This window comes from Artemia sp. Qi Xiang Cuo, chromosome 13 (assembly GCF_049724085.1).
Source record: "Artemia sp. Qi Xiang Cuo chromosome 13, ASM4972408v1, whole genome shotgun sequence".
Taxonomy (NCBI): Eukaryota; Metazoa; Arthropoda; class Branchiopoda; order Anostraca; family Artemiidae; genus Artemia; species Artemia sp. Qi Xiang Cuo.
Genome location: NC_142806.1, coordinates 61,796,441 through 61,820,986, shown reverse-complemented (window position 1 = coordinate 61,820,986; position 24,546 = coordinate 61,796,441). Strand labels below are relative to the sequence as shown.

The following is a 24,546-nucleotide window of genomic DNA, read 5'->3' as shown; positions in this document are numbered from 1 at the left end:
GACCCGGCTCAATAATAACCGAAACTCTAAAACACGGAATTTTGATGACAATTTATGCATCAAAAGAATCGAAGTTTTGTGCTGATTTCAAATATATAAGTTTCATCAAGTTTGCTCTTACTAATCAAAAGTTATGAGCATGAGAATATTTGCCTTATTTTCAAAAAAGGTGGAAAAACCCCTAAAAGTCATATAATCTTAATGAAAATCACACCATCAGATTCAGCATATCAGAGAACCCTACTGTAGAGGTTTCAAACTTTTATCTGTGAAAATGCGGAATTTAGTATTTTTGTTTGCCAGAAGAAAGATCACAGATGCGTGGTTATTTGTTTTTTTCTTGTTTTTTTTTCTTCTCAGGGGTGATTTTATTGGCCAAGGGGTCCTAGAATATCAAGAGAGGGCTCGCGTTAGTGCCCTTTTTCCAGAAGTTCTAGTGCCCTTTTTAAGTGAATAAAAAATTGGAGGCCAACTAGGCCCCCTCCCACACTCATTTTTTCCAAAAGTAACCCGATCAAAATTTTGAGATAGCCATTTTTTTCAACATAGTCGAAAAATTTAACAACTATGTCTTTGAGGATGATTTAATCCCCCCCCACAGTCCCTGCAGGAAGGGCTGCAAGTTGTGAACTTGGCCCATTGTTTATATATAGTATTGTTTATTGGGAAGCATACAGACGTTTTCAGGGGGTATCTTTTATGGTGGGGGGGGGGTCAAGGGGAGAGAGTTACGCGTGAGAATCTTTCCATGGAGGAATTTTTCACGGGGGAAGGAAATTTTCCCAGCATCATTTAAAAAACGATCAGAAATTAAATAAAAAACAAGTTTTTTCGACTAAAAGTAAGGAGCAACATTCAAACTTAATACGAACAGAAATTATTACGAACATGAGGGGGCTCACCCTCTCGTCAATACCTCGCTCTTTACACTAAAGTTTTTTTTAGTACTTTCAAATGAGCTATTTAATCTAATTAAACCCTTTGTGGTTCAGGGGTCATTCTTAAAGAATTGGAACAAAATTTGAACTTTAGCAAAAAAAGCAAGGCATTGGAGAGGGGGTGAACCCCCTCATATAAGCAATAAAATCTGTTCGTTTTAAGTTTTAATGTTGCTCCTTACTTTCAGTTGAAAAAACTTGTTGTTTTAATTTAATTAATTTCAAAACTTCTTCCACAAAACGAGTTTTTCACAGAAAAGTAAAGAGGTCCATTAAGCCAAGAATGAGGAAAAATAAAAATAAGTAAATGAAACTCAAAACGAACAGAAATTATAATAAGTAAGCAAGCTAAACTCAAAACGAGCAAAAATTAACATGAGTAGGGCTGATAACCCCCGTGCCTTCATAAGACCAGAACACAATTTGCGCTTTACTGAAAAAAAAAAAATCATGAATTGTCAGTTTAATTGACATATACTGATAATTATTCCTTAAACTTTTTGATAATTTTTTATTTATGAAAGTAAAAAAAGTGAAAATATTTTAAACGTATTTTGTTTACCTTATATACCCCTCAAGCAAAACTTACGATCCTTGCCCTGAAGGCTTTGGGGGGAGGGTGTCAGCCTCAAAGACACACTTTCCGGACCTTTCAACTACGTTGAACAAAATGGTTATCTCAAAATTTTGATTGGATGTATTTGTAGAAATGGTGGGCATGGGAGGGGTGTTAGTTGCCCTCCAATCACCTTCAACTATTAAAAAGACACAGGCCCTTCCAATTTCCAATGGAATGAGCCCTTTTTGAAGTTTCTACGACAACTCTTTTGATACGAAGTGCCCTAGTGCAAAAGAAAATTATAATAATAATAAAATAATAATACATTGTGCTCGCATAGCTCTTTACTTAGGCAGCCCTATTGCGCTGCCTAGGATCATAGAAAGGAATAACTAACTTGGATGCAAGAAGACTTTTCATGTCTTCTTGCTGATTTTACCCAATCATTGTTTTGCCTGTTTTTTTTTACAGGGACTATTTAATCTGTATTACTGATTTAAAGAGCATATATTATCTTAGCATATTAATACCTAATCTTTTGTTTTCTCATGTACGATATTAAAAAAAAAGTGGTCAATATGGCTTGTTTAAATCACCTACAATATTCTCAATAGGCACATATTATCGTGATATAACTTGACAGTTTGATCTACGTGCTCACATGATTTAAAGGGACATTCCTACCGTAGTGGAAGGAGAATGCCCCTCTGTAAGAGAAGACACACGGTGTAATATTTTGAATAATGGAGTAATACCATATACGATTATACAGATACAGATCGTTACTGAAAAACTAAAAGCTGTCTAAAAAGATACACTGCCTCAAATAAACTTTTGTGATACCTTGGATGTGAAGAAAGATTTGTTTTGTGAGGAGGAATTAGCAACAGTACTAAAAGGATTAATTTATACCTCTAAATCATGATTATTTCTCTTTTTCTGACAGGTTATTTTTTTCTCTCTATTTCTGACACGATTTTTATTTTGATGTAAATAGCTTATGCAAATTGCAAAATAATATGGATTTGGAGGATTCCTAATGAGCCATACAATAGCTAAGAGCACTTTCAGTTTTCTAGTGCTTTAAGAGGATTTAATTTTGTTTTAGTTTAACTGTAAATGAATAATATTATAGCCTAGGTGTCAGTTATTTTTCTCTTACCGTCTCTTGTGTTTTCTTCGTTTTTTCTGTTATTTTCCGTTTAAACCAGCAGAAAATTATTAATATATTTTATAATATACAGGGTGAGAAAAAAGTAAAATAAAATATTTTTGTTAACAGAAACAAGGCTCCACTCTTATGTAGTTGCTTTATGGTACTGTCTGAAGTGTCACTGAGGGTTGCTAAAATTTTGAGCGTAGTAAAATATAAATAACTCCAGAACCTAAAAATTTAAAGATCTGTCATCTACTAATGCTCCTAGTGTCAGGATAAAAATGTTTAAAAATAAAGCAAAGAAATTAGCATATCGTTAGAAAAATGACAGCCAATATCCTTTTTAGAATAGATATTCATTTAGTGAGCCAGAAAAGTTTCCAACTAGAATTTAAGAAAAGCTGATCAGTTGCAAATAAACTGGGTGTCCTGAAGTACGCATCGTCGAACACAAATCAAAACATCCATTCTTTTCCGAAAATGAATTATTGCACTCATAAGCAAAATGTAAACAAGTAATAGCAAAAACGCATAAAAATGACATAACTTATGGTGCTTTCACACTTTACCGCAAAAGCTTTCGCACTAGCATAAATTAAAGTATAGAACACAGATGTCCAACTGACCCATCTTGCAATATTAAAAAGAAGGGTCCTATATTGAACGTACATTGAAGCAATTGATGGTGATGCCATGGTATGCTGGAAGACACTGTTGCCATGTTTGTTAAACGATCAATCCCTTCAAACATAAATTCATACCATTTAAATAACATTTATTGAACGATCATATGATTAAAACTGATAAGTAACCTTAGTAAAGTATTTCGTTGTTTCTTAAATGTTTATTTAGTTATTTTGAATTTCTTTTGTAAAAAATCAAATGTTCTGAATAAGCAAACTTTAAACCTGTAGCATTCAGGAAAGCATTTTTGGAAGAAAATGGAGACAGACGAGCACAAGCAACCAATTTTAGGAAGTATCAAACAATTGCTTAGTTGGACATCTATATCAGATACCTTTTGTCTGTGCTTTAACGTGCATAACGCTGCGTTATGAAGCTTACGGAACAAGTTTGGTCCGAAACGTAGACTCGAGCCCTCCATAGAATTTTACTTTACGTAAACTTAATGTATCTTATGGAAAATTTAACATACTAGCAACAAAATAAAATTTATGGATAAGCATCTAATACGTTTTGAAAATAAGCAAATAAACATTTTCTAGAAAAAACTTTCACACTTGATTTCAAACTTGAATCTCCGTTTTCATTCCATATTTTGATTTTTTTGAATGACTTGCAGATGATGATTGCGATGACTGTAGATGAAGGTTATGATGATTTTATGGTGTTTTCCTGTTGACTTTGTGTGAAAGGAATTGCATAACTGTACCGTAACCTACTCACTTAGTATAGAAAATGATGTATGTAGTGTGAAAGCCGCTTTACTCTGGATAAGTGAGGAAACAAGTTCACCTGACGGTTAACCAGACAATAATGGAAATAGTTTGACGAAGCCTTTCACTCAGTCACGTTAAGTAAAAGAAAAACTAAAGATATAAAACAATGAAATACAGACTAAAAAGAAACAAATAGAAATACAAATTAACCCAAATATGAAGACAAATATTGAATATTAAAATATCAAAACCAATACCGATTAGCAGCACCAACAGGAAGCAATCAAACCAACAGCATTATCGTGAAAAAATAATCCTAGATGTAAAATGAATGGCTATCATTTACACAAGAATAAAACAACATCTTATAAAGTAAAGCAAAATCAGGAAAAAAACAACAAAGTTTTCTTTTCAATTTTCATATTATTACGCTTGACAAACCTTACGAGCTTTGCCGAAGAAAACCTTACGCTTTTGTTCGGTAAAGCTCAGTAGCAAAGTTCACTTTCCTCTTATCATTCTCGCAAGCTCTTCGCATTAAAAGTTCAAAATTCAGGATTTCCGAAAATGACATTTCAGTGTCTCAGAAACTAAGTTAATTAGACTCCATGCTTAGAAAATATCCTAATAACGCTTGATGGGCTCTCTCCCACCCTTCCTGCATTTTTCTTCAAGCACCCCCAGCTATTGACGCTTAAGAACAATGCTGCCTCGATGTATTATCTTCCTTCTGACCACTTTCCATAAAGGGGGGGGGGGGTGTAGAAATTCAGGAGAAGTCTCCTTCAATTATAATTGAAAGTTCTAGTGTATTCTTGGAGAGTCAAAAGTGATTGAACATCAAATTGATAGGCTCCACATTCTTTTTACCATCCTTTCCATGAATAACACAATTAAAATATCAGCTATACTCTTCATGACAAAACAGCTAACAGTCCGTATGACGAACTACCACTGTCAAAACTTGCTGAAACTAAGAAAATTGGAACGAAAAGACGAGAGCAAGAAAAAATATATGAGCTTGAGAACAAAGTGACACAGGAAGGAGTTTAAGTAAAAACCTTAGTTGCGCATAAATTGTTGAGGAAAATAAAAATTAATGCAAAAATTTCTCTTGAACTTAGGGCATTTATGTGACCAAGTGACCAATTCCATAAAATATTTTGGATAATATCATTAGTTGGACCTAAGTACATTAGGCCCTGCCTATCCCTTCAGTTCTTACCCCAAAATCCAAACACCTTTTGATTTCTTTTGAACTGTTTAGTTAAATCAACTTAAAAAAAAGTTTAAAATAACTTCTTGAAAAGTAAAGAGTCAGATTTAACCTAAAATAAGTAGAACTAAAATTATATAATAAATAAAAATTAAAATAAACAATTTTTTTTCATTTAAAGTTCATTAAAAATGTATAACCATTGTCATTTATAAATTTTCCGGAAAATTGACTGGCAAAACTGATCTATTGAGGTAATACCACAGAGAAACAGAAAGTCTACTGGTAAAATGTGAACAAAAAACAGTCCGTCCATTTTGCTGGCTTAATATCAAAGGCAGCACAGTAATGCTGCTGGTGTTCTGATAATGTAGATTTTTTACTAACCTCCAATTATTGCATTTCATTATCTGTCTATATTTGTCACTCGCATTAGTTGACCCGATGCAATAGCAGATCTGGATTTTAAAAGCCGAGGCAATTTTCTTTTCATAGGCAGCGTAATAGCGCTGCCTTAGTACGGAACGATGCTGGCACAATGTATTATTTATTTTTGGGTTTCTTTCTTTCTTTAAGACCAGGGCACTTCGTATCGAATGAATTCTCGTAGAAACTTCGAAAAGGACTCATTCGATTAGAAACTGGAAGGGTTTGTGCTATTTTTAATAGACCAAAGTGATTGAGAGGCATTAACACCCCTTCCAAGCCCACCATTTCCTCAAACACATCCAATTAAAATTTTGTGATAATCATTTTGTTTAAGTAGTTGAAAGATCTGAAAATTGTGTCTTAGAGGAGGACACTTCCCCCACAGCCCTCTGGGCAAGGGTTGTAAGTTACGCCTTTGGACATATAAGGTTTTTATAGAAAACATTGTCGTAGAAACTTCAAAAAGGGCTCATTCGAATGGAAATTCAAAAGGCTAGTGCCCTTTTCAATAGTTAAAATTGATTGGAGGGCGACTATCCCCCCCCTCGCACGCCCACCCTTTCCCCAGACACATGCAATCAAAATTTCGAGATAGTCATTTTGTTCAACGTAGTCTAAAGTTCTGGAAATTAGGTCTTTGAAGATGATAAACCCCATAGAGCCCTCAGAGGAAGGGTCGTAAGTTATGCCCTGGGGGCATATAAGGTTTTTATAGAAAGCTTTGTCGCAGAAAATTCAAAAAGGGCTCATTTGATTGGAAATTGAAATGGCTAGTGCCCTTTTAATAATTGGAAGTGATTGGAGAGCAAGGAACCCCCCTCTCAGGTTTACCATATCCCCAAACAAATCCGATCAAAATTTTGAAATAGCCATTTTGTTCGACATAGTTGAAAGTTCTGGAAATTAGGTCTTTGAGGATGACAAACACCCACAGGGCAAAGGTTGTAAGTTATGCCCTGGGGGCATATAAGGTTTTTATAGACAGCGTTGTCGTAGAAAATTTAAAAAGGGCTCATTCAGTTGGAAATTGAAAGGACTAGTGCTCTTTTTAATAGTCGAAAGTGATTGGACCTCAACTAATCTCTCTCTAATGCCCATCATTTCTCCAAACACATCCAATCAAAATATTGAGATAGCCATTTTGTTCAAGAAGTTGTAAAAATTCGGTCTCTTAGGAAGACACCAACAACCCCCCCTCCCCCAACCCCCCGTTCGATTTGAAATTGAAAATTCTATTGCCCTTTTTAATTGTCGAAAGTGATTGGAGGGCAACTAACCCCCCTCTCACGCCCACCATTTCCCCTAAAACATCCAATCAAAATTTTGAAATAGCCATTTTGTTCAACGTTGTTGAAACTTCTGTAAATTATGTCTTTGAAGATGACGACCCCTCCCCACAACCTTCAGGGCAAGGGTTGTAAGTTATGGCCTGGGGCATATAAGGTTTTTATATAAATAGTGTTATCGTAAAAACTCCAAAAAGGGCTCATTCCATTGGAAATTGAAAGGGATAATGTCCTTTATAAAAGTCGAAAGTGATTGGAGGGCAACCAACTCCCCTCTCATGCCCACCATTTCCCCAACACACATCCAATCAAAATTTTGAGATAGCCATTTTGTTCAACGTAGTTTAAATTTCTGGAAATTAGATCTTTGAGGATGACAATCCCCCCCCCCCCGGCCCTCCGGGTAAGGGTTGTAAGTTTTGCCCGGGGGGTATATAAGATTTTTTTAGAAAGGGTTGTCGTAGAAACTTCAAAACGAGCTCATTCAATTGGAAATTGAAAGGGCTAGTGTCCTTCTTCATAGTAGAAAGTCCCCTGGGTAAAGGTTGTAAGTTATGGCCTGTGACCAGCCTGAAGTAATAGCCAATCGCCCATCGCCCTTGCCATCGCCCTATATTCTACTATATTCAGTAGATTTTTATAGAAAGGGTTGTCGTAGAAACTTCAAAACGAGCTCATTCAATTGGAAATTGAAAGGGCTAGTGTCCTTCTTCATAGTAGAAATTCCCCTGGGTAAAGGTTGTAAGTTATGGCCTGTGACCAGCCTGAAGTAATAGCCAATCGCCCATCGTCCTTGCCATCGCCCTATATTCAGTGTTGCCAAACTTTGAAGAAAACATCCCTCGCCGATCGCCCAATCTTTCAAATTGATTACAGTGTTGCCAAATGTTGTCTACTTTAACCTAAAGGACTATTAAAAATACTTTAACACAATTGACTCACAACGGAGAAAATTCTAAGAGATCAGGCACTACTTTTTGGGACTAAACCTTATCTGCTTGATTAGTAGCTCATTTTAAAGCCCGTTTTTTGCTGATTCATAATATATACATTTACCGCGTCTAAAATTCTTGAATTCAATTTAGTTCCCAAATAAATTTTTTCTAAGAAATTCAAAATCCTTGTCTTACAAAAAAGCGTGCGATGGCCTTGCTTTAACTTATTATGTCCTATACAATGTTTTTATGTCAAGCAGATAAGGTTTAGTCCCAAAAAGAAGTGTCTACCCCTTATAATCTCCGCCATTGTGAGTCAAATGTGTTAAAGTATTTGATATAGTCCTTTAAGTTAAAGTAGACAAAATTTGGCAACACTGAAATCAATTTGAAAGATTGGGCGGTCGGCAAGGGATGTTTTCTTCAAAATTTAACAACACTGAACACAGGGCGATGGCTAGAGCGATGGGCGATGGGCTATTACTTCAGGCTGGTTGGCCTGTGGGCATATAAGGTTTTCATAGAAAGCGTTTTGGTATAAAATTAAAAAATGGCTCAATCAATTGGGAATTGAGGGGGCTAGTATCCTTATTAATGGTCAAAAGCGATCGAAGCGAAGCGAAAACGAACAGAAATTAACATGAGTAGGGTTCTAAACCCCTATGCTTTCTAAAAGCTAGAATACCCTTTGTACTTTACTGAAAAAAGTCGTTTGAATGTTTTCATTTTTGTAACTTTAAGTAGGTCAAAAATTAATTACGATTTTAAGAAATTTTATTTCAGCATATGTATATTAAACTGACAATGAACATTTTTTCGGTATATTCATTTGAATTTTTTCAGTAATGTACAATTATATTCTGGCTTTTAGAAAACATACGGGTTTAGAATCCTACTCATATTAATTTCTGGTCGTTTTGAATTTGACTCTGTTATTTATTTTAATTTCTGTTTGTTTTGGATTTCTATTATTTATTGATACTGATTTGCGGCAGTTGTATGCTTGGTAGATCGTTGGTTCTGTATCTGTTCATTTTTGGTTTAATGGAGTTCTTTACTTTTTTTGAAAAACTTATTTTGGGGGAAAAGGTTTTTAATTAATCCAGGGAAAAGCACTACGATGATAAGCCTGGGAACATAGATTCCAGAAATAAACCAATGGAACTAAAGCTCTCTTTAACTCGGAAGTGTGTAAGCGTAATCTTACTTTTTATCTTTGCTAATGCACTACAAAATTAATTCACATGAGACGAACGCCATCCTTTTCTGCCCCAATATATTCGAGGCGCCGCTCTTTTCTTCATCCTACGAAGCAATATTTTCATTTAAATTCTTTCTTATGACTTTTTCTATCCCATTTGGGGAACACCTGGTTTTCTTTTGGCCTTGAATGGATAGCTAAAAAGCACAATATTTGGCAAAACTGGACCTAGCCCTCTTAAACTTTCTTTCGATATAGCCATAGAGAGTGGGTTCAAGTTGCATTCGTCCAATGGCTTATTATCTGAACAGAAATTACCGAAACGGGATATGCGGCTGCTGTCCTTTGAAATCATCCTAAAACTTAAAATGTCAGTCATATTTTCGTTAATGGAAAACAAAGAAATAAAGAGAGAGAGAGAGAGAGAGAGAGAGAGAGAGAGAGAGAGAGCGAGAGAGAGGGAGGGAGCGAACGATTAAAAATCGAAATACAAATCCGGTTTTCAGAAAAAAACTCTTGATTTAAATAATATTTGAGACAGTTAACTTAGTTTTACAATTTTATGAAGACCTTATTTTCGTCAGTATTTACTTTCTTTCAGATGAATTCAAAAACCAAAACTTCAAAAATCAGATGAAATCAAAAAATTAAAATTGCATAACTTTCTATAAGCAATCTATTTAAGTTTTCAGTACAGTGCAAATGATGATAAAGCATATTAGGGTGGCAAGAAAGACCCTGCTACAGTTTTTGCTGCATTTTTCTGTTGATTTTAAGTTTGAATATATTCTTCACTGTAATTTCTTTTCGTTTAGGTTTTATTTCATTATGCATAGAATTTTCTGTTCAGTTTAAGTTTCATGTCTTATAAGAGCTAATTTACGCTTGTTTCTGTTTTAAAACTTGCTGTTTATTTTTCAAAAAAAAAGTTAAGTTTTGAAACTTAATTACTAATCTAATATTGGTAAGTGTTATTGAAGACTGCAATAATATAAATATAGACGAGCATAATTAAAAAAACTTAAATATGTGGGGAACAATATTCTCTATAGTTGGTTCAGTACCTCACAAGCAAATATAGAACCAGCTCTTATAGACCAAACAAAATCAAATTTAGAGGTCGAAAGTCAGCAAGTCGAAAGTTAGTCCAAAAGTTAGCTTTCAAACCCGATTCTTTTGCTTAAGGATATGTATAATAGCTTTAGTTGTTATTAGTTAACAACTGTCAGACAAATTTTTTATTTTATTAAACCAGGTTATTCCGCTTGCTAAATTTTGACTTACTATAAGTTTTCAATTGGCACACTATTTTTTTGACATCTAAAGGCTCAGATACAGGTATAAGGCTGGAGTCTGATGTTGGTGTCTCAGATCGGGTTTGTATTGCCAGTCGAGGTCCTGTTGACATCATACGTGGACGTTTCGCCACAGGAGACGCTCTTTGTGGTGTTGTTGGGAGGCCAAGAAGAAATGATGATGCATAGTAGCTGTAAATAGAATGATAGCAGGCAAGTATAAGTTAAGCGATTTCGAAGGCTTGGAGGAAAATTATCAAAACAGCTAAAATCAGGTAAATGAGACGGATATTGTCAGAAATCACAGAAAGAAGTAAAATTCCTTAAATGTTTGAAGGATGACGGTTGCTGGGCCCAAAAACGCGAGGAAGTATAGATACCTGAATAATAGCTTATATATACTAATTACCATAAATTGTTCAATTTCTTTTGGTGCATTAATGTTGGATCATTTACATTACAGAAAAAAATTGGCGTAGGTCATGGCACACACTGCCTTTTCTTAATTCTTAGGAAAAGACGAGAACAACCTTAGAAAATGATTGTTTCTTCACAAAATTAATGTTATTTTAATATAGAGCGTACACCTTACCGCACGCGTTATCGAAGGCTTTACACCAGCCTTCCAGGCTAAGGTGTCGAAATCGGTTGGGGGATTTTGACAAAAATCAATCAGGTAGCTTACGCTCAATATTTTGTTTCAAGTCTACTTGAGATTTCAGAAATACTTAAAAGGTCTGTGCGATCCTGGTACTTCACAGTAAAACGTTCAAAGTCTGGTAGATTGCCAATTCAGAGAAGAGCTTACACAGCTCTTCTAACAGCCGTGCTAACAGGGCTAAGCACGATCAATCCCTGTTTTATAAATTGGTATAATTTGAGAAAAGTCGTGAAAAACTGGGCTGCTTTCCACGTAGTCAATGATATATAAAGAAATTATTTCCATGAAAAGAAAGTAATGACCTATTGAATGTAAAAAAAGATATTTTTATCAAATAAAATTTAAAGTAACCTGATAAATTCACATGCCTTTTTAACTCGCTAAGAGCAGGAAAGAATGGTATTTTTTTCAGTTCTCTATAATAGCAGGTTCAGAAATTCGGGAAAAAGAGACCCACTCCTCACTCTGTACAAAAAGTAAACCCAAGCAGCAGATTCTATTGGTGCAGAAAAGAGCTAAGCCCTGAATCAGTACGAAAGCAAACGAAGTCCTGACTTGGCACAAAACTGAACAAAGCCATGGTTTTGCATGAAAACGAACTAAGCCTTGACTTTGTACAAAAGCGAACTAATTACATTGTGTAGACTGATTTTGCTCGTTTTTATAATGGATCTTCGCTTCTTTTTGCAGAAATTCAGCCAACCCTTTGGACTTGTTCACTGTGTCACCTACATTCTGCAGCTTGGTTTAGCTAATTTTTCACCGGTTCAGATTTAGTTCGTTTTTGCACTGATTCCAGTCTCAGTCTTCTTTGTGCCTAGTATGTCCGTAACTCAGACTTAGGTCAGTTTTCTACTAAGCCCGAATTACACTCGTTTTGTCATCGCATCACCGAAGCTCTAAAATGCATCATCGTCGTCGTATGACCGAAGCTCTGGAACAGGGAGCCTATTGGTTTGTACTCCAAATCAGGGTGTAACTTATTTTTGTACTGAATTCAGATTTAGCTTATTTTTACTGAGTTAGGATTTAGCTTAATGTCGCACTTATGTCACGGAGATTCTGCAGCTTAACTTCAGCTTTTCTTGCGCTGACTCAGGATCTATCTCCCTTTTACATTGAATCAGTGCTTAGCTTTTTTTACCAACTTAGGCCTTAGATCTATTTACCACTGTGGCGACTTAAAGCTTAGCTTAGAATCATATTGGTTCCACTTTAAGTGGGAAGCTCGTTTTTCATGAAACAAGTGAAGACTTGTTTCATGTCGAGCTAGGACTCACCTCGGAATCAGAAGACAAGCTTCTTAACTTTTTTCATCAAATCAAGAATCTGGCCAAGATTGTATCGAGTCAGGATTTAGATCATTTTCGTGCAGCCAAGGGTTAGCTGATATTAACGCTTTGAGGATCTGTAGTTTGTCCCTCACCTTTTTTTCTTTTATTGAGTCAAGCCTTAGCTCATGTTTATACACAATCAGGGATTCACTCGTTTGTACACCGTGTCAGAATTATTCCACTTTCTCATCGATTAGGGACTTTACTTATTTCTGTGCTGTGGTAGGACTTTTTAATAGAATTAATAGGGTGCAGCTACAGCGCTTCTCATGAATGGTTATTTAAATTGGGTGCAGCTATTTTTATCCTGATTTCCAAGATGAAAAATTTTAATTTCGAATTTTAGTTTTTACACAGAGTTTTACTTGACTAAAGTGACGCATCATATCTAAATGGTTTTCACCTCTTTTTTAACCTCTACAATAAAAAATAAGTCTTTATAAAATGAAACTGGAAAAGTTTCAAAGAAAATTATACGAGCAAATTAGGCTGCATAAATATAATCTTTAAAAAAGTATTCGACTTCACAGCATCCACTCAAGGTTCAAAGCTCTCAATAAAGCTGAGGATTATGTTTAGGAAAAGAGCCAACTAAAAGAGTATTTTTTTGAGACAATGTTTCCTTTAGTGGTTCAAAAGGTGTTTTGAGCCAAACTCTGAAAACTGGCACCTATACCTCACAACACCAGTTGAATTCGCAAAAAGCAGTAAAAAAAAAAAAAAAAAAAAAAAAAAAAAAAAAAAAAACCAACAGAAAACACAAAACTCATTTCTTATGATTTTTCACTTTTTTGCCATCACATAAAAATAACTTCACGTGACAGAACATCTCGTCTTTTTACAGATCACATCTTTGGACAGAGCCGTGGATTTGTCAGGATTGTGGGGTCACTACTGCTGTTGATGAACACATTTTTCTTAATTTTATTTTTTCTCTTATTTTAATCTCGAATAGGAATTATTTTTAGTATTCAATCTTGTAACATGGATCATCAGGCTTTTTTCTCAAAGTTCTGATTTCACTATGATTATACTGTAATCAAAATTTGGAACTCCGAGAGTTGCAAGCTATAGCTACGTAGGCAGGAATCTGTTTCAGGAGAAAAGAGGGGAACAGGCCAATTTCTGGGTCTCCTAACAATTCCCTTATACCTAAAATGTGGGGTACCCTTAGCCTTATCTGAAAAAGAAAATTGCTTGGCCATTTTTTGGAGCTTGGAAAAGGGGAGTACTCCCTAACTAAAGTCCTTGTTATTAGAGTACACTGCCTTCAGGTTTGTAGTTTTAAGTTTCAAGCTTTTAAGAACAAAAAAATGATGTCATCTGAACTTGAACCGTGGTAATTCACTACTACTGAGGTCTGAATCCGCATTGATTTGAACGTGCCAGTACCATAGTATATACTTATTTCTACAAATTTATCTTAAAGATATTTTATTTTTACTAGTAATTCTATTATCACATTCTATTATTAATCAACTCTGGAGTTATCCTAGCAGTGAGCTATTTTTAGGAATCTCAAGTTCTACTCCCAAATCCTAATTTGAAAATACCATAGATGACAGTTATTTCTAGGAACTTGATGCAAAATATATTTCCTTATGGTGTCAAACTCCTTCATGGCAGTCGGGCTTTTGAGCTAACACATCAGAAAAATTATTTCCAGGATTTACCGCTGTGATTAATTTGTTTTTCATTCTTATCTATTTTACAGATGCCATGAATAAACTTGCAAAATAAATTTTCATTATCGACAAAATAAAGCTCTGTTCAAATTTAAATAGAGTCAAGAGGCACTCAAATTAAAATACATGCCACCAATCTAGCCATGTCCTGACAAATGTCATGACTAAAAAAAATAAGCCTCGGTTATTGACTCTGAATATTAAAAAACAATTTGACTTACATCTCTGCAACTTTCATCTGTGCAAAGCTTAAGTGGAAACTCAAACCACTCAAATTAAAATACCTGTCGGCTGTATGATCGTACCGTACTGCCATGCCATGCCATACATGCCTTGATTCAGCTTGAAATTGTGCCTCACCAAAAACTAAATGAACACCGGGAGCTCTCAGATTAAAAAATACGTCACCAATCTGGTCAAGCCATGACAAAGGCTGTGGCCAAACTTGCACAGTTACCCTCGGTAATTGACTCGTAATATTAATTACAAAACAAAAGCATTAGGTAGGCTTTGAATATTACAAGACAAAGGGGCTGTTCTTTTAATCACCTTTGTGCTAAGATCTTACATGTCATGATCATACATGATCTTAAGATCTTACATGTCATTACATGTCATGATGTTTTGACAAAGAACACTTAAAAGTGAAATTTTGGCACTAAGATCTTACATCTTATGGTGTTCTTTTGCAAACATCCTTCATCATTCTGCTCTGATCAGTGGTCTTAGAACAATGATGAGTATATCATCAAAGTTCTCTCATCATTGTTCTATGTGGCAGAAAAATGGCGTTCATTGCACTTTTTGCTAACATCAATGAGCTGTAAGATCTTAGAACAAAGATGAACAAAAGAACGCAAATCTATGCAGAAAGATGTGAAATCTTACAGGTAAGATCTTAGTACAAAAGAACGGCCCTAAAAGTAATTGGAAATTGCATCTATGCAGATCGTTAATGAAAACCTCAGAGTTCTCAAATTAAAACGTATATCACAAATGTTTTTTCAATTATTCTGACATTTAAAACAGGTGGCTCCTCGAAATGAAATTCCTAATGTCAGTAGAAATTAGTTACACTATCCATTCGCCAATATTATTCAAACTTGACATGAGCTATCAAACTTTTGAAAGCCATGGAATAAACCCAGACTGGAAAATGAGCACCGATCTTGATTCAAAGATATACCACTTCTTAAGCAACTAACGAGCAACAAAAATTCAAAATAACTCCTCCCCAGAACACAATTGCTGTTTTTGGCCAAGTTGTGTAATTATTGTGACTTTTATGATCTTAGCATCACATTTTTGTTTTCGCTGCACGCTTTTTTTTATTATTTTCAAGTTAAAATTTTAAAGACTCTTCGAAAATTGTCAACTCTAGAATCGGCGGATCTTTCAGGATATCCATGAGTAGGTCATTTAGTTTTTCTCTCCACGATTTTAATCTCTCCACGTGTAAATATAAGTGAAAAAAAATATTCAAAAGTTGTTCACAAATTAAAATTATTAGATCTATCGGGGCATCCTTTCATGAGATTAATTTAAAAAACCTTTTCCACAAAACCAGTTTTTAGAAGAAAAGAAAAGAGCTCCATTAAGCCAAGAGTGAGCAAAAATAAAAAAAAATAATTTACCAAGCTCGAAGAGCATGGTAAATTAATCTACCAAGAGTGAGCAAAAATAAAGTCAAATAATCTTCCTAGCGTAAAACTACCACATTTCACTATCAACAAATAAATGAAACTCAAAGCGGACAGACATTACAATAAATAGCCGAGTCAAACTCAAAATGAGCTAAAATTAACATGAGTAGGGCTAGTAACCCCCATGCTTTCTCAAGACCAGAATACAATTTTCACTTTACCGAAAAAAAAAATTACCGTGGATTGTCACTTTAATTGACATATACTGACATTTATTCCTTAGAGATTTGATAATTTTTATTTATGAAAGCAAGAAAAGTGAAAAAATTTCAAACGTATTTTGTTTTCAGTAAAGCGCAAATTCTCTTCTGGTCTTGAAAAGGTATGGTGGTTATCAACCCTACTCTTATTAATCTTTGCTCGTTTTGAGCTTGAATCGGCTATTTATTGTAATTTCTGTTCGTTTTGAGTTTTATTTATTTATTGATAGTGATTTTTGTTGTACTTTTACGGTTGAAACATTATTTGACTTCATTTATGTTCATTTTTGGCTTAATTGAGCTCTTTACTTTTCTTTGAAAAACTTGTTTTGTTGAAAAAGTTTTTTTAAATCAATTTTTGTTTGTTTTTTATTGATATAGTCTTTTTCATTGAAAAAGTAATATTTTACATCTTTTCAGTTTCTTTCTAAAAGAATCCATAGTATGGGTTGCTATTTGTATGTCAGAGCAACTTTTTCACCAATTTTTAATCGGGACACAAACAGCATTTTTTAATATAATATTATAGATTCTTAAGTTGACCTTAAAAATAAAACTTAATATCATTCCCGAAAGATTCTATCTATGCTCTTTGAAAACCTGGATACACTTACACTCTTTTCATTTATTTAAATTATCAGAGCAGAAGCAGTAATAGTAGTATCCCCAAAATACCCCCCCCCCCCCCAGTTGTTCTCGATATATTGCTGAGGTGTCTTATTGGCAACTATGAACACAGGGCCTTTTGATTTTTTTTAAGCTAACATTTTCTTTTAAAGCATAATGAACCAACTGCATAATTTTGGGGGATTAACATGCCTAATATCCGTAAAGACATAGTTTCTGGACCATTCTATTCTGCTGTACGAAATGCCTTTTTCAAAGTATTAACTGGACGTGCTTTGAAAATGAATGGGCTTGAGAGAAAGGCTGCTTGCCCTCCAATCTTTTGTTACTCTTAAAAAGGCACCAAAAAAAGTTTCAATGATATTTCTAGCAGTTATAGTGGTGCAACATATGATATTGCTTATATGTTCTTTTGAAAGCCTGCATACACATAGTTTTTTCGCTTAATTAATTAAAAAAACTTTTTCCACAAAATAAGTTTTTCAAAGAAAAGTAAAGAACTCCATTAAACAAAAAAATGAGCAAAAATCAAATCAAATAATCTACCAAGCGTGAAACTACCACAAATCAGCATCGATAAATAAATGAAACCCAAAACGAACAGAAAGTACAATAACCGAGTCAAACTCAAAACCGGCATAAATTAACATAAATTGGGCGCAAAACCCCTATGCCTTCCCTAGGCCTGAACAAAATTTACACTTCACTGAAAAAATGCAAATGAATGTGCATTGTCAGTTTAATATGCATATACTGATATTTAGTAATCAAAATGTTAATATTACTTGATTTATTAAAGTTATAAAAGTAAAAACATTTATATTCGTTTAGTATAGTACAAATATTGTTCTGGCCTTGGGAAGGCATTGGGGTTTTGAGCCCAACTTACGTTAATTTCTGCTCATTTTGAGTTTGACTCAGTTATTTATTGTAATTTCTGTTCGTTTTGGGTTCCATTTATTTATCGATGCTTGATTTTGCTCATTTTTTGTTTAGTGGAGTTCTTTACTTTTCTTTGAAAAACTTACTTTGTGGAAAAAATTTTTTTAATTAATTTCTGTTCGTTTTATATTGACATAGTCTTTTCAGAGAAAAAGAAAATAATGCTTAAAATCTTTTCGTTTGTTTTTCAAATTTATAGTTTGGCCTGCTATATGTATACTGGAGAAAAATTTTCAGCAATTTTTAACAACATACACCCTCTTAAAAATCAGGACATAAATAGTAGTGTTTAATTTATTTTCATACCTCCTCTAGTTGACTTGAAATGGGAAACTTGATACCATTCGCAAAAAAATCTGTTTACTTTCTTTACGAAAAATTAAGCAAGAAAAACGAGTTTTAATTTTAATTTTGTTTACTTTCTTTGATAGCTTTGATACACTTACGCTATTTTGATTTGGTTAAATTTTAACAGCAGAAACAGCCCCAAAAGTTTGAACATAATATCCTTAGTCGTACTTGAGATACTGCTGAGATACCTTATTGGGAATTAGCATTAATGAAGTGCATTTTTGTTTAATCTTATGGCAACATTTAGTTTTTAAACATGAAGTCAAATGAGAGGGTGGGCGTTGGAGACGACTCTGTCGATACAAAGTACTCTGGTCTAAACAACAAGAACAACAAAAACTAATACATTATACCCATATCTATCTTTACTATAAAGAAGTCAAGCCTTCCAATCACTTTCGCTTATTAAAAAGGGCACTAGGCCTTTCGATTTCCAATCAAGTGAGCCCTTTTTGAGTTTCTAAGACAAAACTTTCTATAAACACCTTATATGCCCCCAGGGTATAAATTACAATATATGCCCCTAGGGGATAACTTACAACCCTCGCCCTGAGGTCTGGGGGGGGGGGGGTGGGGCGTCGACATCCTCAAAGACCTAATTTCTAGAACTTTCTACTACTTGGAACAAAATGGCCATCTTAAAATTTTGATTGGATGTGTTGGGGGGAATGGCGGGCGTGAGAGGAGGATTACTTTCCCTCCAATCAATTTCAATTATTAAAAATGGCACAAGCCCTCTCAGTTTCCAATTGAATGAGCCCCTTTTGAAGTTTTTACGACAACTGTATCGTTAAAAACCATATATGCCCCTAGGGCATAGCTTACAACCTTTGCCCTGGGGACTCTGGGGGTTTGTCATCCTTAAATACATAATTTCCAGAACTTTTAACTACGTTGAACAAAATGGCTATATCTAAACTTTTATTGAATGTTTTTTGGGAAATGGTGGGCGTGAGAGGGGGGTTAATTACTCAACACTCACTTTTGACTATTAAAAAGGGCACTTTCAATTCCAATAAATTGAGCCCTTTTTGAAATTTTTACAACAACTTTCTATATAAACCTTATATGGCCCCAGGTCATAACTTACAACCCTTGCACTGAGGGCTCTGATGGGCTTATCCTCCTAAAAGACCTAATTTCCAGAACTTTTGACTACCTTGAACAAAATGGGTATTTCAAAATTTTAATTGGATGCGTTTGGGCAAATGGTGAGCGTGAGAGGGGGGTTAGTTGCCCTTGACTCACTTTCGACTATTAAAAGGGCACTAGCCCTTTCAATTTTCAATTGAATGAGCCCTTTTTGTTGTTTTTTCAACATCGCTTTCTATAAAAACCTTACAATCTCCCAGGGCATAACTTAGAACCCTTACCCTGAGGGTTGTGGGGGGAGATGGGTTGTGATCCTTAAAGACATAAATTCCAAAACTTTGAACTACGTTGAATAAAATGGCTATCTAATAATTTTGATTGCACGTGTTTGGGGAAAAGGTGGGCGTGAGAGGGGGTTAGTTGCCCTCAAATCACTTTCGACTATTAAAAAGGGCACTAGCCCTTTGAATTTCCAATCGTATGAGCCCCTTTTCAAGTTTCTACGACAAAGCTTTCAATAAAAACCTCATATACCCCCAGTGCATAACTTATAACCTTTGCCCTGAAGACTGTGGGGGGTGTGTCCTGCTCAAAGGTAAAATTTTCCGAATTTTAAACTGCGTGGAACAAAATGGCTATATAAAAATTTGGATTGAATATGTTTGGGTAAATGGTGGGGGTGGAAGGGGTCTTAGTTGCCCTCCATTCATTTTCGACCATTAAAAGAGCACTAGCCCTTTGAATTTCCAATCGAATGAGCCTTTTTTGAAGTTTCTTCGACAACGCCTTCAATAAAAACCTTATATGCCCCCAGGGCATAACTTACAACCCTTGCCCTGAAGGCTTTGGGAGAGTGTCCTCCTCAAAAACCTAATTTCTATCTGGAAATAAACTACGCTGAACAAAATGGCTATCTCAAAATTTTGATTGGATGTGTTTCGGGAAATGGTTGGCGTGGAAGGGGTGTTAGTTGCCACTTTGACTATTAATCACTAATAGTCAAATTTTAATAGTCAAATCACTTTTGACTATTAAAAAGGTCACACGCCACTCAAATTTCCAATTGAATGAGCCCTTTTCGAAGTCTCTACGACAACTTCTTCGATACGAAGTGCCCTGATATAAAGAAAAAAATAATGATAAATTATACATTGTGCCAACATCGTTCTTATATGACCTTATGGCATACCTTAAAACCCTTGCCCCGAGGGTTGTGGGGGAGTGTCCTCCTCAAAACCTATTTTATAACTGTAAATCAACTCCGCTGAACAAAATGGCTATCTCACCATTTTGATTGGATGTGTGTGGGGGAAGGATGGGCTTGGGGGGGGCTAGTTACCCTCCAATCACTTTCGACTATTAAAAAGGGCACTAGCCCTTTGTATTTCCAATCGAATGAGCTTTTTTCGAAGTTTCTACGACAACGTCTTCTATAAAAACATTAAATACCCCCAGGGCATAACTTATACCCCTTGCCCCAAGGGTTGTGGGGGAGTGTCGTCCTCGAAAACATATTTTCTATCCAGAAATCAACTACGCTGAACAAAATGGCTTTCTCAAAATTTTGATTGGATCAGTTTGTGGGAATGATGCGCGTGGGGGGGGGGGGCTAGTTGCCCTCCAATCACTTTCGACTGTTAAAAAGGGCACTAGCCATTCTACTTTCCAATCGAATGAGCTCTTTTTGAAGTTTCTACGACAACTCCTTCGATACGAAGTGCCCAGGTATGGAGAAAAAAGAAAAAAAAATATACATTGTGCCCATATCGTTCTTTACTTAGGCAGCGCTATCGCGCTGACTATGATTGAAATTCCTAAACGTTACCTAAGAGTTTCATCTTAATACCTTTAGCGTCATTAGTTACATTAACAGTTGTGGTAGCATTGAAAGTATACATATAGTGCCTTCTGGCTAGGTTCAAAATCCGCCACAACTTACCCTTAAAGGTCTAAATTAGTAATTTAATTTGACATAATATAAGTTTACAATGTGGAGAGGTTGACATACCCAAAGACATAATTATTGGACCTTTCAATAATGCCGAACAAAATAGTTCTCTTGAAATTTTGATGGGATGTTTTTGGGGAATGATAAGATTTTGGGTGGAGGCTGGCTGTCCTCCTTTCACTTTTGACTCTTAAAGAGGGCACTAAATCTTCCGACTTCCAATCAAATGAGCCCCACCTGATCCAAAGTTTATACGACCATCCATTCCATAAAAACCTTATATACCCGGGTCATAACTCAAAACTCTTGCACCTGGGCTCTGGATGGTTGTGTCCACCTTGAAGAAATTAATATGTGCTCTTTGGAATATTGTGAACAAAACGGCTATATCATATTTTTTATTGGATGGGTTTGGGGATTTTCTTTGGATCTTTTTTTTTTTTTTTTTTTGGATATATGTGATCTTTGGACTACTTTTGAACCCCAAATACTATTTGAAAATTTCAGTAATATAGAACATGAGAAAAATATAAATTTCTTAATATAATAGCTTAATAGTTATAATAGCTATAATATATAATTATCAGTTATTAATCTAATTTTAGAACAAACTAATCTAGTCTTGTTTTTTTTTTAACAAAAATATCTGTTTTGCGTTGACTTTACCTTTGAAGACTCAAGAGTCATTCTAATGCTTTCATCCTAAGACATTAAACGACAAATTACATATAAAATGTTTTAACTTTTTTAACTTTAATAAATAAAAAATTATTAAAACTTTAAGTAATATATATCAGTATATGTATACTAAACTGAAAATCCTCAGCCATTTTTTTTTTAGTAAAGTGCAAATTATATTCTGGTCTGGCGTATGGGGGTTATCAAAGACATAATTTCTAGACCTTTAACTACGCTGAACAAAATGGCTATCTCTAAAATTTTGATCAGATATGTTTTGGGAGTTTTTACGCGTGGGTGGGGGGGGGGGGCTTTTTGCCCTCCAATCAATTTTGGCTAATAAAATGGGCGCTATCCCTTTCAATTTCCAATCGAATGAGCCTTTTTCAAAGTTTTTACGACAAGAATGGCCATCTCTAAATTTTTATCAGATGTATTTCGGGAAAATACGAATTGTGGGGGTTATCCACCCTTCGATCACTCTCAATCTTAAAAAGGACTTTAGAACTTCTGATTACCAATCCGATGAAGTTTATACGATTACCCTTTCTATATAAACCTGAGGGGGAATTGTCATCCTCAAAGACATAATTTTTGGACCTTCCAACTATTTGAAGAAACTTCTATAAAAAGATTAAGCTTAGAAACTAGAATTGATTCACTTAGTTTGAAATTGGTTCACTTAGTTTATAAGCAAATAATTACACTGTTCATTCATCAAACAGTTCGTGGTAACGAACTGTAAGTAAGGAGCGATGCGGTTAAATAGTAACAAAAACTCTAAGAAACAGAGTTTTGATAATAATAGATACATCAAAGGAATCAAATTTTGATGTGTATTCAAAATATGTAATATACATCAAATTTATTGGTAGGCTTCCCATCAAAAGTTACGAGCCTGAAAAAATTTGCCCAATCACAGGCAGCGCGCCAGCGCTGCCTAAGTAAAGAACGATGTGGGCACAATGTGTTGTTATTTTTTCTCCATACCCGGGCACTTCGTATCGAAGCAGTTGTCGTAGAAAGTTCGAAAAGGGCTCATTCGATTGCAAACTAGAGTGGCTATTGCCCTTTTTAATAGTCGAAAGTGATTTGAGAGCAACTAGCCCCAACCCACGCCCATCATTCCCCCAAACACATCCAATCAAAATTCTGAGATAGCCATTTTGTTCAGCGTAATTGATTTCCAAATGGAAAATATCTTTTTGAGGAGGACACTCCCCTACAACCCTCGGGGCAAGGGTTTTAAGTTATGCCCAAGATTTTTATAGAAGGCGTTGTCGCAGAAACTTCAAAAAAGGCTCATTCGATTGGAAATTCAAAGGGCTAGTGCCCTTTTTAATAGTCGAAAGCGATTGGAGGGCAACTAGCCCCCCCCCACGCCCATCATTCCCCCAAACACATCCAATCAAAATTTTGAGATAGCCACTTTGTTCAGCGTAGTTGATTTTCAGATAGAAAATATGTTTTTGAGGAGGATACTCCCCCACAACCCTCGGGGCAAGGGTTGTAAGCTATGCCCTGAGGGAATATAAGGTTTTCATAGACGGCGTTTTCATAGAAACTTCAAAAAAGGCTCATTCGATTGGAAATTCAAAGGACTAGTGCAGTTTTTAGTAGTTGAAAGTGATTGGACGGTAACTAACACCCGTCTCACGCCCACCTTTTCCCAAAACACATCCAATCAAAATTTTGAGATAGCCATTTTTTTCAACGTAGTAGAAAGTTTTGCAAATTTTTTCTTTGAAGTGAACAACCTCTTCACAACCGACGAAGCAAGGGTCGTAAATTGCGCTTTAGGGTCATATACAGTTTTTATGGAAAGCGTAGTCATAGAAACTACAAAAAGGGCTCATTCGACTTGAAATTGCAATTACTAGTGCCGTGTTTAACAGTCAAAAGTAATTGGAAGGCAAGTAACACCCCTTCCACGCCCAACATTTCCCCAAACACATCCAATCAAAATTTTGAAATAGCCATTTTGTTCCACGCAGTTAATGTGCAGGAAATTATACCTTTGAGCAGGACACTCCTCTCACAGTCTTCAGAGCAAGGGTTATAAGTTGTGCCCTGGGGTTATTTAAGTTTTTATTGAAATCTTTATCGTAGAAACTTGAAAAGGGGCTCATTCGATTGGAAATTCAAAGGTCCAGTTCCCTTTTTAATTGTCGAAAGTGATTTGAGGGCAACTAGCCCCCCTCTCTCGCCCACCTTTTCCTCAAACACATCCAATAAAATTTTTAGATGGCCATTTTGTTCAGTGTTGTGGATTTTCAGATAGAAATTATGTTTTTGAGCAGGAAACTCCCCCACAGCCCTCAGGGCGAGGGTTTTAAGTTATGCCCTGGGGGCATATAGGGTTTTTTCTGAACACATCTTCGTAGAAACTTCAAAAAGGGCTCATTCGATTGGAAATTGAAATGGCTAGTGCCCTTTTTAATAGTCGAAAGTGATATAAAAGGGCTATTGCCCTTTTAATAGTCGAAAGTAATTGAAGGGCAACTAACCCCCCTCTCACGCCCACCGTTTCCCCAAACACATCCAATCAAAGTTTTGATATATCCATTTTGTTCAACGTATTCGAAAGTTCTGTAAATTAGGTCTTTTAGGATGATAACCCCATCAGAGCTTTCAGTGCAAGTGTTGTAAGTTATGCCCTGGGGGCATATAAGGTTTATATAGAAAGTTGTTGTAGAAATTTCAAAAGGGGCTCATTTGATTGGAAATTGAAATTGCCCTTTTTAATAGTCGAAAGTGAGTGGAGAGTGATTAACCCCCCTCTTACGCCCTCCTTTCCCCAAACATATTCAATCAAAGTTTAACGATAGCCATTTTGTTCAACGTAGTTGAAAGTTCTGGAAATTATTTAAGGATGAGAAACCCCCCAGAGTCCCCAGGGCGAATGTTGTA

General features: G+C 35.4%; 1 protein-coding gene across 2 annotated transcripts in view; it reads right to left on the bottom strand.

Annotated features, from left to right (window-relative positions):
* LOC148945515 (RNA-binding Raly-like protein) overlaps positions 1-24,546 on the bottom strand; it is a 260,929-nt gene that overhangs the window by 77,543 nt on the left and 158,840 nt on the right. For both annotated transcript variants that reach the window (XM_089098792.1, XM_089098793.1), the window contains exon 6: positions 10,405-10,607. In XM_089098792.1, the coding sequence (XP_088954918.1) occupies positions 10,405-10,607 (203 nt within the window). The remainder of the gene's footprint in view (positions 1-10,404; positions 10,608-24,546) is intronic.